This window comes from Chinchilla lanigera, unplaced genomic scaffold, assembly GCF_000276665.1.
Source record: "Chinchilla lanigera isolate Chin_1 unplaced genomic scaffold, ChiLan1.0 scaffold00091, whole genome shotgun sequence".
Lineage (NCBI taxonomy): Eukaryota > Metazoa > Chordata > Mammalia > Rodentia > Chinchillidae > Chinchilla > Chinchilla lanigera.
In genome coordinates this window covers 7,710,177-7,732,932 of record NW_004955492.1, presented here as the reverse complement: position 1 = coordinate 7,732,932, position 22,756 = coordinate 7,710,177, and the positions used below count along the sequence as shown (strand labels likewise).

The window sequence follows — 22,756 nt, the reverse complement described above, 5'->3', positions numbered from 1 at the left end:
CAAACAAAAGCATTCGTGAATCGAGGTACCACTAGTACCACGCCATTTTATGGAAGAGACCTGAGCAGAGGACTTTGGCTTCTGCTGGGGGACCAGAAGCTAATCCCCTATGGATTCCATGAGATGACTGCACTCTGAATGGTGTGGAGCAACTACAGTTCTAAGTAAGGGCAAGGTTTAATCCTAGCAGGCTCTGGGCTCCAGTTGAGAACTGAGGGACAGCAGCCCATCTAGAGGACACAAAAGAGTGGGCAGCAGGTGGGCAGTGTCTGCATGGCAGAGGTTCCTTGTAGCTTCTCTAAGGAAAGCATCAGGCTTGTTTTTACCTGAATGTCACATGTAGTGAGCCATGTAAGCACTGAAAACTGAACTCCCTAACTGATAAATTGGAAGAGAGAGACTGGAAATGCCACAGTACGGTTAGGTTAAAGATACTCCAGTTGATGTTTGGGGATTCTGTGATGCCATGACAAAGGAGGACGGTAAGTGACAGTGAAAGGCTGAAAATTCTAAACAATACATAAACATTTGATCTAGTTTGTTCAGTTTGTCAGTGGGCTTACTTTTAGCATTTCACAGATGGAACAAATGTAAAATTTATGAAATTACTATGAAAAAGAAAAATGAAGACTTACCCATGATAAACAAGAATTCTATCTTTAATAAAGTGAAGTATTTTCTCAAAATATTCTAAATATCTCATGTTAATCACCTGTCCCCTAAAGGCAAGAAAATTAATTAAAATTAATTAAAAACAAGAAAATACAATCTTTTTTCTCTTTACAAAGGAACACGTTTGAAGCCACACCTAATTTTAGTTAACTAAAAATGAAATAGAATTTCTATGAGAATAATGCAGCAAAGATGACTCTAGAAGTTGGCTGGACGAGTCCCTGAGTACGAAGACAGCACATCCCAGGAGACCGTGCGGGCTGTCTGGGCTGTCCTGGTAAGGAAGGCACCACAGTGAGAAAGAATACCCTCTGGAGCTTGAAGCAAGCTCAGACATTGATGCCACCTGCCTCTAAAGCACCCCTAGGTGATACTGCAGCCACACTTTGGTCCTCCTCTGTATCTGCCAATGCCCTCCTGCTCTCGTCCATATTCCTTTCCTTTGCCCACTCCAAATCTCATATCCCTCCCATTCCTATCTTCTTTTTCTTCTCTTTAAACTGTCTTCCAGAACTTTATGGGCAGTAGCATCTGGAAAAAAATTACTGCATCCAACTGCCCCCAGATATCACTCTCTGGTTCTCCACAGGCATCCCAAGTCTCAAGACCTTGACTGTCAATCAGAAACTCACTCCCTTCACAGCGCTTTTCCATGTCCACCTTCTCTCCTGGTACTGTATGGTCAACCGAAATAACTGCATGCCTGAATGGAGTCAGGCACCCTTCCCGATGCTCTCTAAGCCCCTACCCCCACCGAGCTCCTGCCACTATCCTGAGTATCTCTTCTTCCTCACCAGTGCGCTGGCACACAGCCCTCAAGCCTTTGGTACTCACACCCAGCTTTCAACTTCTTCCCTCATCCCTAACGTAGCCCACTGCAAATCTGTTCATCTGCATCCAAAGTGATCATCAAAATGTACCAATCTGTCCATATCACTTCTCTGCCTCTCATCCCTGGATGGCTCGCTATAAACTTCAGGAAAAAAATTCCTCAGCATGGAATATAGTTGCTTGTACTTGGGATTCCATGTATCCTTCTAGCCTCAATTTCCAACACTCTCTACTGCACATTGGTCACTGGCCATAAGGAATGAGTCAGTGTTCCAACCTTGCAAACTTGCCCCGTCTGGGTCTCATCAACCTCCTGGTCTGGGTCTCATCAACCTCTGCTCTACGCTCCTTTGACACCTCCAGCATCACTCAGAGGCTTGACCAGGAGTGCATGTAAGGCCAGCACAGACTACCTCACACTCCACATGACAGCTGCTCTCTGCCAGGTCGTGTGCCTTCTGAAGCCAGGGGCCTGTGCTCCCTGCTTTGGCACCACCACAAAGCACACCAATGCACTGAAGGATACTGGCTCTCGGTTACAGAGAGTGGACTGAATCTCGCTATAAATGTCACAGTTACTTATGAGAAAGAGAAAGATACAAGTTGCAAGGGGAAAGAAAATTTATTTTGTAAAAATAAAAAACATACAAATGACTTTTCCAATAAAACCCAAAATTACATGTTACAGTTATATGAACAGCATTTTCTTGATTCAGGTTTCTGGAACAAGAAGTATTTAAGACATGACACAAGTACTACATTTCTAAATTTCACCTAAAATTCAATTCATTAAAAGACATGCTGCTAATAACATGGATCCCTTGGAAGCTGATATTCCTTAGCATGTGTTCACCATTTATTTAGTGGGTGGCTAAGCACACAAAGAGGGGAAAGAAGTAAACATTTTGCCCATGTGCCCAATCCACACAGTTTCTAGACCAAGCATAAGCTCAGGGCCCCCAACTTGCCCCAGAGAACTGTGATGATCAGCCAGTATTACTTCTCTGAACACCTTGCGTGCTGGGAGGGAAGCGGGGGAGGTTTTCTTGTACCCCAACAGACATACTGGTGTATTACAGTAAACAGAACATTCTCCACCCAACTACTTTCTGTGATGTTTTAGAATTCCTTAGAGATGGACACCCCAGGCCAGTGATAGCAAACCTTTTAGAGCTTTCAATGATAACACACACCCTGCTGTGGCATGTATGCCATAGCTTTGCCACCATTGTCCTAGGTCAAAGCTGGGCAGCCTGCCCTCCAGCTATGCAAGATGAGAGGAGGCTGGAAAGAGTGGAGGGACACTGTACTTCTGTCTGCAGCTGCACCAGTAGGAAGGGATGTGGCAGGACTCTGTACACTGTACACTCTCCGTACACTGCAGTGCAGTGTACAGCAAACCGTATGTTCCCTGACGAGGTCATCATGAAAGGAGCCACAGGCCATTCAACCTCAGGTCCATCTGCGGAGAACACTTCAGGGAAGGCAGGGAAGATGTATGAAAGGATCATACCTTATTAAGTTGATGTGGTTGTTGAAACCTCTGCTGAGACTCTGTGCTGGCATCTGGTCCAGCCATAGCACAGGCTGGTCCGGGTCAGCAACCCTGTGAAACAGAGCACATGAAAGCTTGGACCTTATGACACGCAGTCACAACCAGAACATTCAAAATATGAAGTGGACAAGTCTTACGAAAGTGAGTGTAAAGCACCTGCTGGTCTATGACATTTAAAAATATGATGCACATTCTAGATGTTCCAGGTGGATCAGGTAAGCCAACATTCACTAGCAGAGCAAATGAGTATCATCAAAGACATCCCCCTCTATATCTGTTCATCCGCCAGGCACACCCCCACTGCAAAGGGGCCTGAGTGCTCCTCACTCTAAGGGAACACAGGTAACAGACACTCCTGTAGAGGTTGCTCCCAAAATCCTGCATCTACCCGGCAGCTTGGAAACATACAACACAGTTACCTCATAGATCATGAGGAGGATTTTGGTATATTTCAGAGAGTAAAGATGGCAGTAACTTCTGGCAAACTTCAGAGAAAAAAAACCTAACTTATAGGGCCTCGTGTTAGTAAGCAAAAAGGGATTCAAACCTGCTAGTGAGAAAAGACTCACATCCGACAAAAGCAGGATGTCTAGAGTATTTTCATGCAAGCACTGGTTACCTTCTCCACTTCACTGCGATGTCAAACATGTCCCTCCACTGCATCAAACGGGTTTTTCCATTCATGCGGACTTTTGAGTTGGTCCATGTGCGCTGGACAGCTTGCATGACTTCCAGTGCTGCCAGGCCCATGGCTACAAAAGAGAAACACTGAGAAGGGAGTCTGCATGTGCACCTGCTTCCCCGAGTCTCAGGAACCACTCAGGAGTCACCATATAAACAGTCGGTAGCACTAGTGACAGGGCAGGACCGAGGCGTATCTTGGTCACAAAGGTCCCACTAAAATCCACACCAAGTGTTTCCCCGCAACTCTGTGGCTGGGTAAAGCAGCCAAGGTTCTAATTCTTCCTCACTTCTGCAGTGAGAACTCAAGATTCCCTGGGTCAGCTACTGGACTGGACCACTTATACCCTAGGTTTGCACGACAGTGACGGCAGAAAGCCAGCTAGCCCAACAATCTTCTCTCAGAATTCAGTCTGAGTGATTCCATATGCTCCTGTCTCGACTTCTGGAGATTTGAATAAGCACTAGGAATAATTTTTTTAGAAGCACACTGTGGTCTAACCACCCTGCTCTTACACCAAACATATTTCCATGTCAGGACAGTTTCTAGGATACCTCGGTGTATTCTCTTGTTTGGCAGGAAACCCGGGGTCTCATATTGCATCAGCGATCCCAAGCGATCAGCAACACAGATTAGCTCCTGAACCTCAGGCTTGTAACTCTCAAAATTCTGATGTAAGACATCCCTGGAAAAACATCACGCACACAAGGACTTTTATAACAGACATTTTATTTTATTTTTTTGAGCCGGAAATCGAACTCAGGACCTTGCACTTGCCAGGCAGGCACTCTGTCACTGAGCTATATCCCTGGCCCCACAACAGACATTTGGTAATCCAATTTCCCTGAAGAAAATTCACTTCATCACTGGGAAAATAACCAGGAAATCTTATGACCACATAGATCCTCATCTGTGTCTAACTTGCTATTTAGCCTATATATTAAATTCTTTATTTTAATGATTATATTTTCTACTCCTGTAACATATGGTTATCTTTTTAAAAAATCTACCTGGTCATTTCTCATCATCTCATATCTGTGCACATCTGCAGCTTCTTCATAATTTCTTTAAACATTTCATTTTGAGTTATTTTTCGTTTGCATCCCAACATTCTAACACCTGAAGTCCTCCAGGTGTGTCTGTTGTCATTTCTATGTCACGTGTCGCTGTGATGATCTTGGTTTCTGATTCTTATCCCCACAGCCTTAATCTGTCAGGATACTTGGGGTGGCCCAGGCTGGCAATGCTTTCCTCCTAGGAAGGAAGAATCTGCACTTGCTTCCGTGGAGATCCTGGTAATGTCTCCAATGTGGGATCACGTCAGCAAGCCCGTCCTTCCAGCCCAAGGAGGCACTGACCCCCAGGATGCTTCCTTTCCGCTAAGTGTGCTAACCACACCGCAGTCTACTTGGAGTCTTCTTCCCTCCTCCCTATTCCCTTTTTTTCCTTTTCAGAGAAAGGGAAGGTCAAACTTTATAGAGATTTCTCAGTTTTACGGTACTGTTAGTTTCCCAGGAATTAATTTCTATTCTGGATCTGACTGTTTTGCAATGAGAGAGCCCTTTAGTCAATCTGTCTTAGAGTAGTAGTAGCTACCCAGCAGTGGAATTTTAAACTTTCCAAATGTTAATGTTTTAAAAGGAACACAGCAAAAGAGTTACGCATATCAAAGACTGCTTTCAGCACATGTGAAGTATGAAGGCTGTTCTTTAGCAGGAAAGGTCAGGCTAGAAGAAAAGATAAAGTATGAGGTGTGACTGAAAAATATGCTGTATACACAAATTTTAAAAACTTATTACAGTGAAAGACAAATTGCGATTAGCCTCCCTCAAAATACTCCTTGCTTTGAACCTATCCCACCATTCTTGCCACTTTCTGAAGCAGTTCAAGAAGTCCTCTTTCCCAAGTGTCTTTAGTTGCACTGTCCTGGCTGCCTCTATTGTCTGAATTGATTCAAAGAGTTTACATTCATGATCATTTTGACCTTGGGAAGAGCCTACAGGTGCACAGTGCAGATCCAGTGAGTAAGACAGACGAGGACACTCTGTCATGTTTTTATGAGCCCGCCTTTTTACTGGATGGTACTTGGCAGCAGCATTCACCATTTTTTAAAATCACATCTTGTAAATACATTCACTAAAGAGGACATTAAGAAAGATGTGATAAGTGTGTTCTAAGTGAAGGGGGATTAATGGCATGTGTTTTATTGTAATAGGCTTTTAAAACCAACATTCACTGTGTTTTGTAATCATTCTTTGCAAGTCTAAAAGAACTAGTTGAAGACATATGTATTCCAAAAAGAAATTAAACCAAGTTATTTATTGATCAGAAAACATCAGGATGAAATCATAGCTCAGTTTTGAAAAAGAAGAGAGTACTCCTTGTCCAAAAACTTACTTTATGTGGGGCTGCAAGCCGGGCTGCTCCTCATAGTCATCTATGAGGAAAGGCAGATTTTTGGCCCAGTGATCCTTGAAGCTTCCTGGCAGATCCACGTCCACATTATACTCCGTGAGTGGGGTATCCAAGTGTGCGTGGAGATACCGAGAATACTCTGCAGGCAGGAAAGGACAGCAGAACTGACGCACCCAAACACTGCTGCAGAAACACTTCTTATGGCTGCTTTGTAGCAAGCTGTTACTTAATTTCAACCATTCTAAAAGGAAATCCTAAATTTTAATAAGTCACTATGGTATTATCATATTACAATGTGAGGCAGACTTGAGGCACAGCGGTCAAGTCTCAGTCAATCTGAGTCTACTCTGGTTAAATGTTACCACCTTCCCATGAACAACACCGAAGAGCTGATCTCTTTTTTCCTTCCTAACTTCAGAAACTGAGAACCAAAGTTCAGTGTCAGAGCCTGGGACTCTGTCAACCAATAGGCAGATTAATTGGGTATACAATTTCACTAATGGCTCTCATTGCTACAGAAGCAGTGCAAGAAAAAACAAGATACCGAGTCCCTGCCCTTTCAATCTATAATGCACAAGTCCAAGCTCCACTAATCCAGGAAATGAAGATAAAGAACAGCACTGTCCAGTAGGCAGCCCATGCCACCTGGCTACTGAATACTTAAAATGAGGCTAAAGTGCCTAAAAGACTGAAATTTATATTCTACTTAGTTTGAATTACTTAACTGATCCTTGACTGAATTATTAGAAAACTTCAGTATGTTGAGAACAACCTGAATATACAATTTCTTTCTTTTTTTTTGAACTAGGAATCGAACTCACGACCTCATGCTTGCCAGGCAGGTGCCATGCCACTGAGCTATACCCTCGGCCCTGCATATATAATTTCTTTTCCAGTACTTGGGATTGAACCCACAGCCTTTGCACTGAGCTACAACCCAAGCCCATTTTGACTTTTTTATTTGAAGACAGCGTCTCACTAAATCACTAAGTTGCCCAGGCTGGGCTTGAAAATGTGAGCCTAATTCTCTTCTGTCTCCAAGAATGCTGTGGTTAAGGCACCCACTATTATGCCCAGGTATGAATCTACTTTTTTAACTACAAATCTTATCAAATCTAAATTCAGATCAAGTATTTCTAATGAAAACTGAGCATCCAAATTGAGATAGTCTAAAAGTATAAAATATATACCATATTTTAAAGGCTAAGCACAAAAAATAATATAATGAATAGTGTTTTTGTATTAATAATATGTTTTTTAAAAAGCTGGGAATGGTAGTGCCTGTAATCCCAGCACTTGGGGGGCTGAGAGGCAGGAGGACCACTGCGAGTTCAAGGCCAGCCTGGGCTACACAATGAGTTCAAAGCCAGTCTGAGGTATATAGTGAGACTCTGTCCCCAAAACAAAACAAAACAGAACAAAAAATATATTAATAATATGTTGAACTAAATTTTAGATATATTGAATTAAATAAAATGATAATAAAGTTTATATAGGTTCATCCATAAAACATATTTTATATGTGGTGCTGGAGAACAAACCCAGGGCTTCATGTATGCTACACATATACTCTAACTGTGCTACACCCCTAGCCCCCAGAATCCCTTTACAGATGGCATAAAAAAAAGCTAAGACCGTGATTAATGAAAGTATAGGAAAGACTCGCTTCCTTCCTCCCCAAACTTAATTTCTCTACAATATATGGGAATTCTGGTAGGAAGAGATGAAAATTCAATGACTCACACCTAACAGTGAAACCTCACAGAAGGTTACTTCCCTGGCCCTCTGCGTCTTTGGAGGAGAGGTAAGGAGGCATGACTATTCTAAATGAGAGTCACATTTAGTTCACAGTATGTTTTTCACTCAGGTACAATTTATTTGAACTTTAGAAAGAAAAAGTGCAGGAAGGGTAGGGAGAACAACAGGTGGGTCTTTCTGAGACACGAAGCCTACCCAGTCCTCACACCACCCTGGAAGGTTGGCTGCAACAAGCCACCAGCTCCGTTACATCCCCAGCCTCACACGGAGCTTAAGTGTCAAGTGATGTAACTTTTTCAGCCTGAGCATGAAAATGCAACACTTCTGCTGTCTTCTGACTCACCTCGGAGATATTTCACCTTAAGGTACTCTGGGCTGGCCTTCTGGCCAGGGAGAGGGTCATTAAGCATCACTTTGGTTTGCGCTTTTATCCCTTCGTAGAACTGCCCCATCGCAACGTGGCTGAGCCCTTTCATGTACTGGCACACCTCGTTGTACGGCTCCAGCTGCAGGCACCTCTAAGGCATGGAAGGACAGAGACTGCATTAGAACCACTGAAGCTTGAGAGAACTTTGCTGTACTTACTCTCATTTGGAACTGGAAGTTCTCCTCCACGTCGGGTCATACCACACAGGTGCTCTGTGAGCTACAGGACAAGGCAATGACCTCTCCTTCTGTGGAGGTGCACGCACTATTCCTGGCCCCTTCTCTAGCCACTTTCCTCAACAATGAAGAACAAGAACAAGAACAAGAACTGCTCTGAGGCTCACCTTGAAGTTCTTCAGGGCCTCCGGCAAGCTGCCGTGGTGATACAGCATCATCCCCCGGAGCTGGAGCGTCTGCACGTGGTTCTGGTTGAGCAGCAGTGCCTTCTGGAAGCTCTCGGTGGCTGCTTCAAAGTTGCCCAGTTCTCTAGGTGTTTAGACAGTGACAAGCACACAGTGTGGACATTACAGAGAACAAGCTACCCACAGCACAATGGTCCCAGGTGTGAGCAGATACCTCAAGGGGTGTGTTTCCTTTGTTACCATAGCACTCTATAGCTGCACAACCTCTAACAAATCACACTCAGCAAGGGTAGCTACCAGCTTGCTATTTACTACTTTCCAAAAGCAAATGCTGATTCAAATTCCTCCCCACAATTCACGAGCTCAAAGCCTTAAAAAACCCTGTACATTTCAGTATATGGATAAAAAAAACTTTCCTTTTTGGAAAAAAGCATATACAATATAATCACAGCCTCATCATTTAATCAAATTCATAGGCTTAAAATTTTGTATTTTTGGTCACCTGAGTTACTTCACTTAACATCAAGTAAATCATTATATAATTTGAAATTTTGAAAAAAAGTGTTTTAGAATTATTATCATTCCAGAATGGAAATGGTTGTTACTAACCAGTCTTTTACTTATTAAAATTTTTAGAAAGAATAAAAATAGCTTCCAAAACAGTCCCTTTTCTGACTTACCTCAGAGATGATTGCACTTTAAGGTTCTTTGGGCTGTTAAGGGTTACTTAATGCAGAAGCAGGGACTGTTAGTTAACTGATAGTTAGCCTCCTTGAATCAGGTATCTGAGAATTTCTATTACTGGGTTTCTTTTCTAGATTCTTGCAACCAATTTTTTAAATAAGTAATAAGTATTTTTTTAAAAATGTCTGCTTAAATTTAAATAGCACTTTACAGGCACATTCCAATCTGTTTCCACTGTATATCCCAAGAATTCTGTGAATAGGAAGGATAAATATCATCCCCTAACTATCCCCCCAAATCCAAGCAATCTAAGTTAGTGCAGGATAGTTGCTCAAACTACATTAGATAAATAACCTCTTCAATGTACCATTCCTTGGATGAGGTACCTGGTAGGGGATTTCTGTTACCCCCGCATGACTCTTACCTGTGGGACACCTGAAGCTCAGGGCAGTTAGGGCTGTGCTGTGGAGTAGGGCAGCCCGAATAAGGCTCTTGACTCCTAATTGGTGAACTCCTCTCTACCCTATCATGACACCTCCTTTTTCATCAGAGGGTGACTTCTTTTTCCTTTTGTTTAGTTTTTAAGACAAGGTCTCACTATGTAGTCCAGGCTGGTCTTGCACTTGCTATCTAGGCCGGGCTGTCTTCAAATTTGTGATCCTCCTACCTCAGCCTGCCAAGTACTGCAATTACAAATGTGAGCCACCATACCCAGTAAGAGTGTAATAGTTTTTTTGCTGTTTCTCTTTTGTGGGTTTTTTGTGGTTTTTTGGAGTTTTTTTTTTTTGGTAGTGCTGGGGATCGAACCCCGGACCTTAAACATGCAAAGCAAGAGCTCTACCACTGAGGCACATCCCCAGCCCTGAATATAATGGTTTTTAAGTCAAAAGGTTTTATTCATGAGGGCAATACACAGAGCCAGGAAGCCAGGCTCTACTCACAGCTTTTCATGCCTTATAAGTACATTATAACCAAGGCTCTCCCATCCTTCATGCTGAAGGCAGCAGCATCTACAGCCCAACAGCCTCTGATGGTTGGCTCAAGTCTCAAAATGGCAACCCTTGAGGATGGGTGTCCTCCAGGCAACGCACACACTGAGACTGTTTAAGAGATGGTGCTATGCACTGAGGCCTACATCTGATATGATTCTTCTTATTTTTGAAAAGTCAGTGTCAATGACTGCACAACTCAAAGCAACTATCTCTTTGGTTAGGAAATGCAATGTCTTTTACAATACCACTACTGTGTGTCTTTCACCTCTTCACTGTCCCTCTCATGCCCTACCACTTACCTATAGGCCTGCCCCAGGCTTTTATAAGCATCAATAAAATCAACTTTCTGCTTCAAAGCTTCTTTGAAGGACTCAATAGCTTCCTGTAAAAAGTATATAGAAAATTATTTCATTGACATAACTCTTAAAATTGAGGTTCACTTGAATTGCTAAAAGATTTAAATACATATTGTGCATGGTCCCTGACAAAATTCTTTTACATGAAACCTCAAATGCATGATGATGACAAACAGCCTTAAGTTTCTGCACTTTAAAATAAGAAAACAGCTTTGAATTTTATCTAATTCATTAGGACTCCATGTAATAATGACATTACTTGCATATGAATATCATTTCCTTAATTAAGAAAGGTCCAGTGGACCAAAACGAAACTATAGCTTTGTGAGATAATTCAAAATGATCACAACTAGCAGCATTTAAAACTGAATCAACAAAACAGACCAAAAAATGGGCATAAAAGAAGCAAAAAGACCTGAGACTGGCTATCGAAGGGATTCCCATGACCTATAAGGAAAAAGAAACAGTAAAACAAAAATAAAATCAATATTCTAAGGCTGGGGTGCTGGGCTTAGCTTCTGTATGCACAGCCGCCGACGTTTGGCTGAGGAAGTGAGAGGCCATGTGGGCACTGTCCCCTGGGAGCCCTGGAAATGTTTGTGCACACACTGCTGCCTGACGCCCCCTGTCTGTGGGAACTGAAAACACAGTGTCCTTCTGTTTTATGATAAACACCCTAGGCTTAACTTGAAACTGATGGCACTTCCCACCATTAATGGCTTCAGCATTAATGTCATAAAATATTAAGACGACCCCTCATATTTTTCCTAGGACAAGATGTACCCTACTAAAGTTAACTGCTACAAAGTATCATGAAATGCAGTAGCCTTAATGAGAAAGACTTTAGATAATGCCACGCTTGATGCAATTGTTGGTGGGAGACAGCTACTGAAGATGTCACATGCCTTGCACATGGTAGGCACCCAATAAATATTTGATGATCTGTAGGCTCAAAACAGTTTTGCAAAAGCATCACAATCCTCTTTCAAAAAGCATTTGTTCCCTGCTAGATTTTCTCTGGGAGATGGGAAGAGAAACTAGCTTCCATTTGACTACAGAGACTAGGGCAGCAAGACCTCTGGATGCTCCAAATGAAGGCTACTGTGAGGAACGGACACATATTAACACCGAAGAAACCAAAGACTGCTCTTAATTTGGCTTCCTGCCACAGTGCAGCCTTGATCTTTTAGGATTTCTAACACTACACTCTCATTCAACAAACATGTATTGAGCGCCTACTATGTACCAGAGACAGTGCAGGGCACAGGGGATACAAAGATGAGCAAATCATTATCTCTGTCATCTGAGAACACACAGTCTAGTTAGAAAGCTAATTATGTAACCATGTTATTCGCATAAAGAATAAGAGCTACAACAGAGACTGGAGCCAGCCTCTGGGGATAAAGAGAAGGAAGAAGCCAGTAACTGTGCCTGGGGACACCAGAACAGGCTTTGGGAGGACATGACAGCAAAGTAGGTCTCAGAATCCAACAAGCAGTCTGGAAAGGGGCATCCTGCCAGGGGTGAGTGCTTTGGGGGCAGGTGGGGTCAGGTATGTAGGAATGCAGGGCACATTGGGGAGTGTGGAGGGCAAGGAGAGAGGAGGCCAATAGTGTGTAGAGCCAGTGGGACCTGCCCAGCAAGGACTGGCTGGTGCAGCCTAGGGCAGGCCATCTCTCTGGGAAAGATGGTGACTACAATAGAGAGGGTTGCAGGGAAGGAAGAGCAGGGAAAGAGAGCCAGTGTGGAGGCTGCTGTGGCATCCAGGCAAGAAATAATGAAAGCTCAAATTGAGAGTGTGGGGAGAGAAAAGAAGGGTCAAACTCAGAGGACATTCTAGAAGGGAAAGAGACAGACTCTGGGGGCTGGGGGCAAGGAGGGAGGGGCAGATGGGAAGCTTTCAAGCTGAAGAGCCTAGGTAGGTGGCACTCACTACCAACACAAGGAGAACAGGAAAAAGGAGAGCTTGGGGCCAGGGGTGGCATGTTACGTCTGCAGTGTGTGGACATCTGGGTGGAGATGCCCAGGAGGGTTCTGCTGCCCACTGCACTTACAGCATGCTTGGACGCCACCGTTCTTCAAGTCTGATCTCTCTTCAGCTTTTAAGAGTCTTTGGTTTCAGGGTTCCTGTCTAATCACTGCACAGCTCTCTACCTCATTCTGCCAAAGAGGGGACATAGCAGAATCAAGATTTTAAGCCATCAGGAACAAAGAAACTATGTTCAAACGAATCAGTCTCTCAATGCATGAACTATTCTGAATTCATCTGTTTGATGAGTGTGACCTTTACCACTCTGTATCACCACGTCCTCTCCAGGTGATGGGCAGTCGTCACTGTGCTCACGGAGGCTGAGAGAGCACGCGTGGCAGATCAGAGTGGGGTCTCATGGAATGGGCGCTCACAGGAAGCGAGTCTGAAATCTCCCACCACACAGATAAAAGAGATGCAGCTCAACAGGAAAGTGTGGGCTGCTGCTTCCCTGGGAAGATCCAAACACCCAATACATCAACTGAGCAGGACAGCTGTGACATTTGAAATGTAACATTGCCTTATATGCTCCTAATTTATCATAGAAAGTAAGAAATTATATGCCTAATTAATTTCTAAATTGTTGTTGGCCTAAACAGACCAACGTTAAGATATAAAGAGAGCTCAAACTCACTGGTCCATTTAACACTGTCTTCTCTGGTTAACAAGAGAAACAGACATGTGGACCAAGTTCATTCACTAAGATCACTGATTCTATGTTCTAATCTATGTAATGGGGACATCTTGACTTCTTGTATGCTTCCTGGGGATGTTCGGGGAGCAGGAGCAGGTACATGACCATGGTGACCTTCTCAGACAGTACAGCTGCACAAGCATGGACACTTGTCACATGCTGCTCTGTGGCTGTGGTGCTTACAAGCATGGACAGAGGCAAGTGGACCCAGTAAGTTGTAAAGACTGGTCCCCTTAGACCACAAAGCATTATTCCTAGGTTCTCATTGTAAGGATCTGGAATAAACCAAATTGAATTTTTGTCCTTGTCTGATGTGTAATTAAAGCTCTTCTTAAAAATTTCACTTCCAAACAACCCAAAGATTATGCCTGTTCCTACACCTGATTCATAGCAACAAAGGCAAGTGTGGGACCATTTGTTTAGTTTTAAAAGTACTCTTAGTATTAACAGGATAGCATTTTGGGGGCTTTAAATTTTCTTCTTCCTCTACTAGCTACTCAAGGGATAGGCTAAGCAAAGTGCTGTGGTTCCGATTTTTTCACAAAAGCTGTCAGCGAGACAAGATGAGAGGAATGGAGTGCAGACGAAGCTCCTCTGGCAGCCACTCAGAGGCATCCTGGGCAAGAAACTGCTCTCCAAACCCAAGGCCACCAGCCTGAGTCCAGGGCACAGTCTGTACTTCTCTACCTTTTACAAACTTGCATGTGAGGCACATGAAACAGAATTTGCAAGATTCTCTGGTTTGGCTTTTAGTGGGAGAGGGTTATTTTTTAGAATCTATAAAACATAGATTAAATTTCACCGGTAAAATCATCTGTAATAATATGTTATGCCTGTTTAAAGCTTACTAAGTATTTTTCATGTACAGTATTTTGTTCAGTTGACAGTGACTTCAAGAGGCAGACAGTAGGACCATGGCTACTTTATGGATGTAGAAGATGAAAGAGCTCGAGTAACTTGTCCAGCAGTGCACTTAGTGAGATTCAAGGGAGAGCTCACACCAAACTTTCCAAGTTCAAGGCTCTGTCCCTGAGGTCCATTCACCCCACTAACACTTCTTGGTATCTTGACAGACAGGCACTGTCCTCAGCTCTGAGCACCGACACTGGCCTCTACACAGGGTAACTCTCCACCAATCCCCCCAGGACATACACAGTCAGGCCTGCTATCACAGGGGATTGGTGAAGAACCCCCTCAGATACCAAAATCCACAGATTCTCAAGTCTCTTAGGTAAAATGGTGCAGTATCTGTGTATAATCCACACATACCACCAGTGTACTTTGTCTTCTCTAGATGACTTACCACAGCTAATACAATGTATATGCTATGGAAATAGACGTCATATTTTACTGCTTAGGGAATGATAAGTAAAGAAGTCTGCACATGTTCAGTACAGATGATTTTTCTTCTGAATGTTTTCAATCCAGTTGTCTGGAGTGGAGGATATGAAACCCGCAGACACAAGGCTGTGTATATTAGATCCTTAAAGTCCTCAAAACTACTTTTGCGATGAAATGCATGATTTTTGTGGCACTACACTCCAGGGCTGCCAACATTCTTCGAGGCACCACATTCTGGCCGAGGCCACCTTCTCTGTGAAGATGTCCTTGTCTCTTGGGAAGAATGACTTGTTTCCCAGCTGAGAAGGCCCTTGTGGCCCAGTCTGCCTCTCCTCAGACTTGCTGTGCCCTGTACTAGGCCACTGGCATGAGGTGGCTTCCCTGGCCCTGGCTCCTGGCACAACTTACTGCATGGTATGGTCTCAACACACAGTGGGAACACGGGGTGGGAGGAAGGAACCTTTGCTTCCTGTACACTTGGGCAGCACTCTTGCTTCCCCACCTCCACCTCCTGAACACCCTGTGGCTCTTGTCCAGTCATACCACCAGTCTTGGCACTGTTTGCCTCTTGTTCCTGTGGCCCCTCAGCAGCTTGGTCAGGTCTCCCCCTGCATGGCCAGGACACGGTCAGTGTCTCCTGGTCAGTCTTTCTGCCATCCTTGCCCTACCACTACACCAATCCATTTCCTAAAGTGCAGACTTGGTCTCAACTGGGGTTCAGCTGGGGCCCACATCCATGGCTCAGCTCCCCTGAGCTCACAAACTTGAGTTAAAATGCTCAGCATTGTACTTCAGACTAAGGACTAGCTCTCACCCACCACCTAGCCCCACATCCAAGTCACACCTACACACCCATTCTGCACACCAGCCGCATTCTCACTTTCCTGAACCGTCACTCACGGCCTGCTCTGCCTGGAGGGCCCCTCTCCAGGACCTACCTGAACTCTGCAAGCTCTGCCCTTTGAAGTGAACATTTAAATTCTCCCTTATTAACCTCTTATCTTTCCCTTTTGTGCCTGTCTCCAAGAACTGGCAAGTAGTAGGAGCTCAATAAACATTTCAGACTGCTTTCTAAAAGACAATATACAAGATATCATTTTAAAACATAACGAGCTAAACCCCTAACTTCCCCTGCAAAGCAGACCATGCAGAGTGCACATACGCAGCAGGACACCTTCACCTTGAGAAGTCCTCTGTGGAAAAAGGTCAGGCCTTTGTACAACATGGCCGTGGGCTGGTTTCTGTTCATCTCTAAGGACTGCTGGAAGTCCTCATGTGCTGTGGCATAGTCCTGCAAAGAGAAGGAAGGACAGAAGTGGAACATTTCTTGCTTCTGATCAAGAGAAAAAAACATTAATTTACGCTGTACCTTTTTTTTTTTTAGCTTTAAAGAAAACATTTCATGGTCATAAATATTAGCTGAAAGCTTACAGTACTTGTTAGAAGCTGATTTTCAGAGTCTTAATGAAAGCCTTTGTCTCAACTATATGAAGAATATTTCATGTATTATTAAAGTGATAATCTGTTAAGAGAAACATCTTATCATACTGGATACTTCTTAGCAAAACCTTGTCTCAAAATAAAAATGAAAAGGGCTGGAATATAGTTCAGTGATAGAACACCCCTGGGTTCCTTCCCTAGTACTGAGGGGTAAAAAGTACCACAAACCCACAAAAATAATTGCGACAATTAGGTACCCTAGCAACAATAAGACCCTCTTGCTGGCTTTGGATCACTTCTAGAGAGGCCAGAGTCTGAAAGCCACCCAGTCCAGGTCCTGGTCCTGATTCTGGTTCTGCACTGAGAGACCCAGACAAACCCTAACTCCCCCTCTACATGATGGATTGCAGGAAGCCTACACGCCAGCCCCTATGCCACACTTGCAAGAGGTAAAGTACACCTTATACCCTTTTGTATCAGTCCAGACTTTGTTACTCTGATAGCTCAAAGAAGAAACTGTGATTTCTGCACTTAATATTCTCTACTAGAATTAATTTCATTAACGAAAATGCCTTCATAGTTGTCGTGTTGTGCAGACATGTTACCAAACAGCTGGAACCCAATGCCATTAAAGAGCTGCTTTCAAAGATTCAGTGAAAAGTGAGATGTTTACCATCAGGAAGGGGATGTCTGGTAAAGCAGCTCACCTCGGATATGAAGTGCAGGGTCCCCCGGTGTCGGTATAGCCGTGCAGACGGCTGAAGCTGAATAGCTTTAGTGAGATCATTCACTGCCTCATTAATTCTCCCCAGAGGAGACAGAATCTAGAAATCCAAAACATGTTATCAGGAAAAGCCCAAATGATCACCCTAACACTGCCCACTCTGATCTTCAGAGCCACTTCGCCACACACTGTTTACAACTGGGCTCTCAGTGCTGTGATCATGGCCTTAGGCCTCAGGGTAGAGCTCACAGTCCCCATGCCAGGGTGCCTGCCACTAACCTCTGTCCAGTGTGGGGGGAGTACTAAGGGGCTCTATGGCTGTAGCTGCTGCTTTACACTATTCCCACTTGGATATATCGATGTTGCTCTTCTGTAAACAGGACCTTTTTCCCTTGACCTATATGTACCTTTCAAGTCACAATTTGCCGTACATGTATAAAGATGTCAAAATTAATCTACATAACTTTGAACCATTCAGACAAATGACACAGATTACAGGCCTCGATGGTCTCTCTTCTGTGGGAGTAAGAGCTGAATGACAATTTCTAGCATCTCAGGTACTCTGTCAGACCCTAACTTCTCAGCCATACTACAGTGCAGGAAGAACAGTATCGGCAAACCTGTCCGGGGAAGTGTTCAAGAAACGTGACAATACAGAGACAGCGCAAGATATGAAAGTAGCCGAAAAGACACAGGAAAACCCCAGATGGGCATTAATTCTCATAAAACCCAGCCCACATACTTTATCCTGAACAAACATCCTCAGAGCCGAATTTCTTTCTAGGGTACACTTCTATCCATGTTTCCTAACCAGTCCCTTTCTTGGCAGGAGCTCAAACCATCAGGGGAGGACACTAGGGCTGGCTAGTCCCCCACCTGTGGTAAGGGTGACAGCTCCAAAAGAGGACATGGGATATGTTCCTGAGAAAACACATTCCCGGGTGGGCTTGGAAGGAAAAACATCCTACTTGGTTTATTAATCCTTTGGTACACAATTGAATTATTACAGCTTATCACTCTAATCAATATGTACACCGACATGTAACTTAAAAAGATAAATTATTTTCATCAAATATAAATTATCTCAAAGTATGAAAGTAAAAATGACTCACAAAATAATTTTCACATTAGATGGTATGCTATGATATAGCTATGAAAATCATTTTCCCCAATAATGCCATAAGACTATTACTATATAACTTTAAGATAAACAAAAACTATTGCTCTAGTTATCAATATTATTTTTCATGACAATTAGCTTTTTATTAGATGTGCAAATTTTAAAAACCCATTAAACTGCACATAAGTACAGTGAATTAAATTCACAATTTATCAAAACAATTTAATGCAACACCAGAGTAACAGTGAGAGTCACTTGATGGCTGTACACAGCAGATGTCCCCACACTGACCACCAGACAACCACTGTACCCACAAGAATCTTCTGCAGTGGTGACAGGACTGTGGTCATCCAGCCCTGGGGCTATAGTTTAACATAGACAAGAAGTAAGGAATTACATCACTAATTGAGGATCTTATTCGAAAACCCAAATTCCCAACAAAACATAAATCCACTTTAAAAGACTGAACTATAATTTTGAGAACAAAAACATCATAAATACAGTCTTTTTGTTGTTTTGAAACAGGGGTCTTAGTGTGTTGCCCAGCCTGGCCTTCAACTCTTGATCTTCCTGCCTTGGGAGTAGCTGGGATTACAGGTGTGCACCACCACATTCCGTTACAGATACAGTTTTTAAATGACTGAATATTTAGTGCTCCTTTACTTGCCAGTTTTCTCTCCAAAAGAGAAAAAAGTAATTTTTTATTTAGTTTAACTACGAGTAGTATATCAGATAATTAAAGGTTAGGTTCCATTCAGATCTAATACAGTAACACACACAAACCCTGAATAGTTCACCATTAATTTTAGGAAACAGTAAAAAGAACACACAGATTCAAATACACAACAGGAGCAACATGGAACTCTCTTTTCTTTGCTTAAACACTCTCTTCCCATTGTCCCTGAGCTGGGACTTGATCAGCTCCTATGTCACCCTGCCAGCAGACTGGGCACACTTGCCACCTCACTTCTGCAAAAGCTCCTCCTCAGCCCACTGACAACGTTCCAGACACCTGTACAATGTGACCTCTAACCTCCACCTGTTCATATCTTCTAAGGTCAGTTTACAGCCCTGCCTTAGGCATCTCTGTGAACAGGTTCATCTTGTAAGGAGTATGTACAAGCATACACACACTTACAATTCCTATAACATCTTCTTATAGTCCCTTACCTGCTCTATGCATCTACACAGACAGGCCCTTCTCCTGAGAATTACACACAAATGTGTGCATGTGCGCGCGTGCACACACACACACACACACACACACACACACATACACATACACTATAGAACAAGTATTTCCAAGGGCTACACACTTGAATTTAACCATGCTAGATAAGTGCTCTACCACTGAGCTACATCCCCACACTTTTTACTTTACCTCTTAAATTTTAACACGAGGTCTTGCTAAGTTGTTCAGACTGATCTTTAACTTACGATCTTCCTGCTACAGCTTCCTCAGTGGCTCAAATTACAGGCATGAGCCAAATATGGCTCATGTGTGGTATATTTTTAATGAATATTGACAGAAATAGTAACCATTGTAACTTCATATTTTAATACTAAATATTATTTTTACATGTTGATCAGGAGCATCACTCAGTTTATAGTTTTTCTAGTAACTTTTAATCATGCTAAAAGCCACTAAGTACCTATGTAGGAAAACAACAGGCATATTTGCAAGTGACAAAATAATAGGAGAAAAATCTGGATTCAACTAATCCAATGACAACAGAGGGAAGAAGAAAACTGCACTCACTTCTGCTCGCTGTTCAAATACCTCTGGACGGTCTGGCTCCAAGGTAATTACTCGGCTCAGCTCGAACAGAGCAAGCTCAGCATTCTTAATGTCCTTGAAAAGGTATTAACTTAGTGTGAGACAGACTTATAGAAACCAGGTAGAAAAGCTCTTCTGAAATATCTAGTAATGTAGTATTAATGACACAACCAATTGTTTAGAAATAAATATGAACTTTGTTTCCACATAAAAGATCTGACAAGCTCAGTAAGTCATGATAGTACAATTATTTAGCTTACCCAAGTCTTCCGCTCTTCAATAAACTAGCACATTGGACATGGATGCCTATCCCAAGTTCCACAGGTGTCAGAATCTTACTAAACATGATCTATCTAAACACGGAGTCAACATGTTTCAAGAATGAGTATGTGGACACCAGCCTGTGCAATGAGGCTGACCAGTGGCTTTGGGGGACAAAAGTGGGCGAAGTGTCAATCAAGACCATAAACCTACAACTGATACCTTCACAGGTCTAGTGAAGTTCTCCTTAACATCTGCATGTTGCTTTTACATTAAAAAATACAAGTGTAACTTTTCATTAAAGCTACAAGCCAGTTACATGTCATGATGTAAAATTAAACAACATAAGACTTGGACAGAAGCAGCTTGTCTGAAGTTTACTAGGGCAGCATCACCCTAGTCCTCTGCTGACTCACGAGGGCACTGCTGCTTTCACCCTGAGCACCTCCATCACCGCACTGCTGAGTCCTCAGTCCTCTGGATCTCAGGACCATACAAATACTATGTCAAGTTCTTCCATGGGGCCAGCACCAGCGTCATACAATAGCTTTATAACTTTAATGTTTTGATACACTTAATTAAAATATTTACTAACAATGTTAAAGATGTTAGTATTTTTAATGTAAAAGTTACAGGAGTGATATTTTGCCCTCAAAGCACAATTCCATATGAATACTTTTAATATGTAGTAAGACAATAGAAAAGGTTTGAGTATAATGGTCTAGAGCAGTGATGGTGAACCTATGGCATGCATGCCACAGTGGGTTATTTGTTATCGCTGAAAGCTCTAAAAGGTTCACCACCACTGGTCTAGACAAAAAAATCCGGTACTCTGCATCATAGTACATCTTAAAGTTTACTATGTGATCTCCAGAAAGTGTTTTTATCCCATGGGAGCTTTGTTTACATAAAATATACTTAAATATACTTCTTCCTGTCTTCCTCAGAGAAATAAGGAAGTAATTTGGCTATAACTACAGAGATATTGCACCTACCTGCAAAAAAGCATACAATATAGCAAATGAAAATAAATTTTACACACTAAAAAAACCTTGTGTTCTTTCACTGAGCTGCATGGTTGTGAGAACTCAGTTTCACCTCCCGCTGCACCGGCAGTGCCCACTCTTACATTTACAGTGAGGGCTTCTCAGCACCTGTCAGGTCTACATTCCGTCCATCGACACTGACTTCAGGAGATCCGGGCAGAAACCCTTGTCCGCCAATCACTAGCCCTTTGACCTGGGCAACCTCCCCTTGCCCATCCTCATGCGCGCCCCACCAGAGCTAACGAGCAGAAAGCAGATCCGGCAGAAGCCTGGCCGTGACAGGGCAGGCAGGCATGGAGGCAGTCGTGGCCATTACATACTCACATGTAGTCCCTTCTTTCCATAGGCTATCCCTCGGCCATAAATTGCACTAACCAGATCAGGCTCCTCCTATTCAGACCAAAACAGAAACACGTCAAAAACCATAAACAAAACAAAACAAAAAGATCAGTTTCTGCTTAAAGCACGTTAATGTCTCAAGTGGCAGCTCTACTTCTTTACGCTACTATCACTCATCCATCACTCTTTGGTCCCCAACCAGAAGAGTCTGCAACCTTAAAGCTCACGTGAGACACAGTGAGTTTTGCAATAAGAAAGTAGGAAAGAAAAGAGAAGGAGCCCAATATTGCTGAGCACAGTGCTAAGCTTCTTTCATGGCTTTATCTTATTCAAATAGAATCCTCTCAGCAACTCTACCATTGGCACATCAGTCATCATGTCTTACAGAGAAGATGGAGCCTCCAGGAGTAGAGTGATATAAAGAACTCAGCCCTGCCTCTTCTCACTGGTTTCCTCTCATGTATCCAGGAAATCTTTCACAGATCGTAAATCCTTTAGTACAGTCTGAAAGGGTAGGAACTCGTCAGTGCCATATCCACAGGAACACAAGCGGAGGGGCCCACAATCTGCTGGAGACTGGCCCAATCCTTCCTCTCCTGTGGGTGGGAATTAAAGACTGGACTCTCTGCAGCCTGATTCCTGTTTCTCGCAGTACCTTCCACTCCAGATGGACCCAAGGAAATAGCTAGCAGGCCCATGGACAAAACACCTATTGTCCCTGGCCATTCAGCCCCTGTACACAGGTTAGTGACAAGAACTATCCTTTCTGCCGAGGGGACAAGACACCTCCAACCTATACTTAGCCTCTGCAATTCTCACCTCTTTTCTCAATCCTTTGCTATAAGACCCTGGTAAAACTTTTGAGACAGTGAAAGAATTGTTCAGAACAGCACTGTACTAGGGGACTAATCTACTACTCTATTTTAAATCTGAGCTGGCATATGCTTATACAGTAAAAAAAAAAAAAAACAAAAAACAAAAAAAACCACATCAGCTATAATGACAATGAATTTTTTAAAAGGAAAATATGCCACGTATTTATAATTGTTTTAAAAGACTACTTAAATAGAATGAGGCACATCTACATCCAGTAGCAAACCAGCCCCTCCATAGCCACAATCCAGGCAGTAGATGGGCCTGTGAAACATTACAAAACTCCAACCAAGGATTCCAGCTTTCTAGCTTCTCCTGGAACCTCAGAAGAGCCAACAAAGATGGGCCCATGTGTGTATATTCTCGTATACCAAAAGCA

The 22,756-nt window shown here is 43.0% G+C and overlaps 1 protein-coding gene across 2 annotated transcripts in view; it reads right to left on the bottom strand.

The window, feature by feature from the left end:
* The window catches only part of Ttc13 (tetratricopeptide repeat domain 13), a 59,714-nt gene that overhangs the window by 10,134 nt on the left and 26,824 nt on the right, over window positions 1–22,756 (bottom strand). The window contains exons 5-16 of one of the 2 annotated variants that reach the window (XM_005404982.2): window positions 21,490–21,555; window positions 19,841–19,933; window positions 16,945–17,061; window positions 15,978–16,088; window positions 10,677–10,759; window positions 8,684–8,825; window positions 8,257–8,431; window positions 6,138–6,294; window positions 4,295–4,425; window positions 3,678–3,810; window positions 3,017–3,109; window positions 636–719 (exon numbers count right to left, since the gene is read on the bottom strand). In XM_005404982.2, the coding sequence (XP_005405039.1) occupies window positions 636–719; window positions 3,017–3,109; window positions 3,678–3,810; window positions 4,295–4,425; window positions 6,138–6,294; window positions 8,257–8,431; window positions 8,684–8,825; window positions 10,677–10,759; window positions 15,978–16,088; window positions 16,945–17,061; window positions 19,841–19,933; window positions 21,490–21,555 (1,385 nt within the window). The remainder of the gene's footprint in view (window positions 1–635; window positions 720–3,016; window positions 3,110–3,677; window positions 3,811–4,294; window positions 4,426–6,137; window positions 6,295–8,256; window positions 8,432–8,683; window positions 8,826–10,676; window positions 10,760–15,977; window positions 16,089–16,944; window positions 17,062–19,840; window positions 19,934–21,489; window positions 21,556–22,756) is intronic. The other variant, XM_005404984.2, reaches the window with a different exon arrangement.